At 29.5% G+C, this 2,020-nt stretch overlaps 1 protein-coding gene across 1 annotated transcript in view; it reads left to right on the top strand.

Moving 5' to 3' along the window:
• The window catches only part of LOC107642403, a 2,317-nt gene continuing 1,675 nt past the window's right edge, over window positions 1,379–2,020 (top strand). Inside the window, exon 1 of the mRNA XM_016345745.2 lies at window positions 1,379–1,746. Within this exon, the coding sequence (XP_016201231.1) occupies window positions 1,391–1,746 (356 nt within the window). The 5' untranslated portion in view covers window positions 1,379–1,390. The remainder of the gene's footprint in view (window positions 1,747–2,020) is intronic.

Raw genomic sequence — 2,020 nt, 5'->3', positions numbered from 1 at the left:
TTAACTATTAATAATAGATAAATTAATAATTTTTTAAGTTTATTTCATGATTTTAATTCAATTATTAAAAATGATTTTTAAATGTTTTAATATCTTAATTTCTAAATACTCTTTTATTCACAAATTAACAAAATGCATAATTTAAGCAAATGAGCATAAATTCTGAAGAAAAGTAACTCACTTTTAGCGCTAATTAAATTAATCATTAACATAATTATTAAGATTTAAGAATTGTATAACAGACTTTCAACTGTAAATTTGACTTTAATCTAATGAATTGCAAATGTGACGGCAGATTACATGACAAAAACTCAAAAACTGCCGTGTAAATGTAATATAATACTTCTTATAGAGAGTGATTGTTACTCTAGCAAAATTTGATTGATTTTTAGCAGAAAATAATCAAAAAATTGTCCTTTTTTTAATTTTTTTTCCTGTGTATTTCTTTTGTCTTTAATCACAAAAAAAAAATTGATCATTAATATAATTGTTCGGTCTACTTTCTCATAAACCCTTTGTTGCTTATCATCAGCCAGGAAATTACGACGATAAGTCCTTTGAGGTTTTAAATTTTTTATTTTTTTTTAGCACCAAGACATTTTTTTTTGTTATAAATTATTTGTGGTAAAAATTTAGCTGGAGTCGGCTTAACGTAAAATTGATATTTGAGAATCGTTAAGACTTTGTTTGGATATAAGAAGGAAAATGGAAGGAAAGAAAATAAGAGGAAAGAAAATGAAAGAAAAGAAAATAGAAAGAAAAGTAGAATTATTTGTATGTTGTTTGGATTAAGAGAAAATAGATGGAAAGAAAATAGAAAGAAAATTTTCTTTTGTTTGGTTTGAAAGAAAAGTGAGAAGAAAGAAAATTATGTTAGAATAAAATTACATTAATATCCTTACTTATATTATATATAAATTATAATTTATTAATTTTACAAATAAATAATTTTACAAGTAAATAATTATTCATAAATTATATTATTAATCTCTTTAATTATATTTAAGAAAAAAATGAAATTTGATAGTGCTGTAAAATTAAGAAGAGCACAAGAGATAATTTTTAAATGTAAAAAAAATAAAATAAAATATTTTGATCTTTTTATTAAATAGAGGGTAAATTTGTAATTATATCACTATTTCCTCTTTCTCGTTAGTTTTCATTTCCCAGCCGAGGAGAAAATTTTTTCGTGGATCCCACTCCACTTTTTTCTTTTCCTCTTCATTTTCTTTGATAAACCAAACAATGAAAAACTTGACTTTCCACCCGTTTTCTTTCCTTGTATTTTCCTTCCCCTTATTTTCGTTTGAACCAAACACTGTGTAAATCAAAATTTAATCAAATTAGTTAAAACGGCACCTGAGTTTCCACCATTATTTGTAACTGACTCATGGTGGCAGCTACCTTGCAATTTTGGCGCTTCCCTTTAAATTCATGCTTCGACCCTCTCTCGTCTCCGATTTCTGACTCTGATCTAATGGCTGTGCAACTCACCGCATCGGCGATAACCACAATTTGCTCGAACCATTTCAGTTCGATTGAGAATCTGAAGCCGGTTTTGCAAGTAATCCACGTGAAGCTTTTCCCGTCGCAGGACAGGTACTGCTTGGTGCTCTCCGATGGCTCTCACTACCAGCAATCTATACTCGCCACCAAGAAGAACCACTTGCTCACTTCCGGCACCTTGCAGACTGGTTCCATCATCGTCCTCACTTTGTTCACCACCTCCGTTATCCAGAACAGCACGTACGTATCTTTCGCTCTTCTCGCTTAATTTCCTTCTTTTTTTTTCCCCTTTTCTTTATTCAGTTTTTAGGGTTTTGATTTTGTTGAACGTGCTGGTGACCTTAGCTGTGTTGCTTAATCAAATTTGAATAATTTAGGATTGCTGTATGTGTTATACTAAGGGATGAGCGGATGAATGTGATTATTTATATGATCAATTTATTTAAGCTAACATTCTTATTTGAAACGTATAAGTGAGAAAATCTCGCGGAAATTGAATCAAACAGAAGATAGA

Source organism: Arachis ipaensis, chromosome B05 (genome assembly GCF_000816755.2).
Source record: "Arachis ipaensis cultivar K30076 chromosome B05, Araip1.1, whole genome shotgun sequence".
Taxonomy (NCBI): Eukaryota; Viridiplantae; Streptophyta; class Magnoliopsida; order Fabales; family Fabaceae; genus Arachis; species Arachis ipaensis.
Note: the sequence above shows the minus strand (reverse complement) of the source record. Positions and strands in the feature narration are given on the sequence as shown.